The 1,765-nt window shown below is 36.5% G+C and overlaps 1 protein-coding gene across 1 annotated transcript in view; it reads left to right on the top strand.

Moving 5' to 3' along the window:
* Positions 1 to 1,765, top strand: part of C2CD5 (C2 calcium-dependent domain containing 5) — a 60,449-nt gene that overhangs the window by 55,145 nt on the left and 3,539 nt on the right. The window contains exon 23 of the mRNA XM_010144450.1: positions 1 to 13. This exon is cut by the window's left edge and continues 10 nt beyond it. Coding sequence (XP_010142752.1) covers positions 1 to 13 — 13 coding nt within the window. The remainder of the gene's footprint in view (positions 14 to 1,765) is intronic.

The following is a 1,765-nucleotide window of genomic DNA, read 5'->3' as shown; positions in this document are numbered from 1 at the left end:
GCTGCTCAGAGAGGTGAGTTTTCTTAGTTTAGACATATGCCAGAACAGAATGAGCATTCTTGGGAAATTGGTATACTCTTTTTGGATGTATCTTAATCCAGGAAGTGTTTACTAGTTAACTGAGAATGCATGCTCTGGTGTGGCTTAATGATACCATTATATTTTGATGTGGTTTTTATTTACAAAAGTCAGATTTGTTAATAATAATAGCGTCTCTCTGTCAGATAAACTGATATCAACGTATCTGACAAAAAATTAGTTCCCTGAGAGAGAGCTTTTTGCTTGTCTTAATTTGAAATTAGCATGTGTTCCTTCTGTTTCTTCAGGATCATGAAGAAACCGTGTTTGCAAAACTTTTTTTTTTTTTTAAGTTTGCAAACACCCCTGCAACTAATACCAAAAGTCATAGCAGAAACAACTCTACTTCTCATTGTAATGATAATGGGTGTGTGTGGCATTGGAGAGGGATGCTGGGGGCAGAAGGACAGCATTTTGTAAGGAAAATTCATTTGTCTTTAAAACTGAGGTGTTGTTTCAGCTTGTGACTCTTATACTCAGCCCCAAAGCTGCTTTTTTTTTTTTTTTTTTTTTTGAGTCTGTAGGTTAGACATGGATAAAAGATAGTTAGGAAGTTGAACTCCTGAGCAACAGCTCTGTGTGAGGAAAAGAATAGCAATGAAAAGTAAAATTAAACAAGGATTAGATAAACTTGAAGTCAGAAGTTAATACCTAAACTGAGATTAAAAAAAAAAAATAATCTAGCATAAGTCGTTAATGACTGTATTTGCATGCTTTTTCAGTGATGAAGTCCCAGTCAGGCAGTTGGTTCACAGCTGGGACATCACCAGAAATCGGTACTCCTAGTTTGGCTGAGTCCAAATCTATATTACTACTTTTCCTTGAAATGGACCTGGAAAGGGATGTTTGTTCTCTCTCGAACACAGATAATTGCTTCCTCAAAAGGAGCATTGAGATGAGCAAGAGACATCATCCATATTTTTTTTTCTTTGTTTTTTCTTTTGTTTTTTCTGTCTGTGTTTTCAGCAACGTCAATTGATTACAGTTCCTTTGCAGACAGATGCAACAGCTGGATAGAGCTCATTAAACTGAAAGCTCAGACCATAAGGCGCGGATCAATTAAGACAAGTAGGCGGCTGTTTCTACCACGTTATGATAATCTGAGACATATCTCTGATTTCCCAGTGGTGAATAGTGGAGTTTCCTGCCCAGCAATAGTGTTGCAGATCCCATTTAGGATGAATACCTGAGTGTGAAAACTGCCGACATTGTTAACGTCTTTGTAAGCTAATACAGGGTTTATAAACCAGTATCATAAAAAGCAAAATATAATATTTCTGTTCACTTAGTAAAAATCAGTTATCAATAAATGTATACGGCTACTAATTATATAACATACACTGCATGGATGTAGGTGTATGTATGATCTTGGAAAATTTTTGGTGAGAAACAGGAAGCAATCACCAAGGTGACAGTCAAGGCAATGGTCACTAAATTAGCAAGTGGTGAGTTATTTTTCAGTAGTTCTCTGGCCACAGGTCTGACTATCTTGCTTAAATTAGCAGAGATTAATATCTGTTTTAATGGAAAGTGCTGCTCTGAGGAAACACAACAACTTTCACACTTCCTGTAATTTGTTCCTCCAGCAAAATACATATTTCAAAATGTTGGCACTTTTTTCTTTACCTTCACTTTATAACTGATTGTCGTACGTGCAGCTACTCGCCTCAATGTTTTCCTTTGCAGG

Source organism: Buceros rhinoceros, unplaced genomic scaffold (assembly GCF_000710305.1).
Source record: "Buceros rhinoceros silvestris isolate BGI_N320 unplaced genomic scaffold, ASM71030v1 scaffold5521, whole genome shotgun sequence".
Classification (NCBI taxonomy): domain Eukaryota; kingdom Metazoa; phylum Chordata; class Aves; order Bucerotiformes; family Bucerotidae; genus Buceros; species Buceros rhinoceros.
This window is presented reverse-complemented; position numbering and strand designations above follow the sequence as displayed.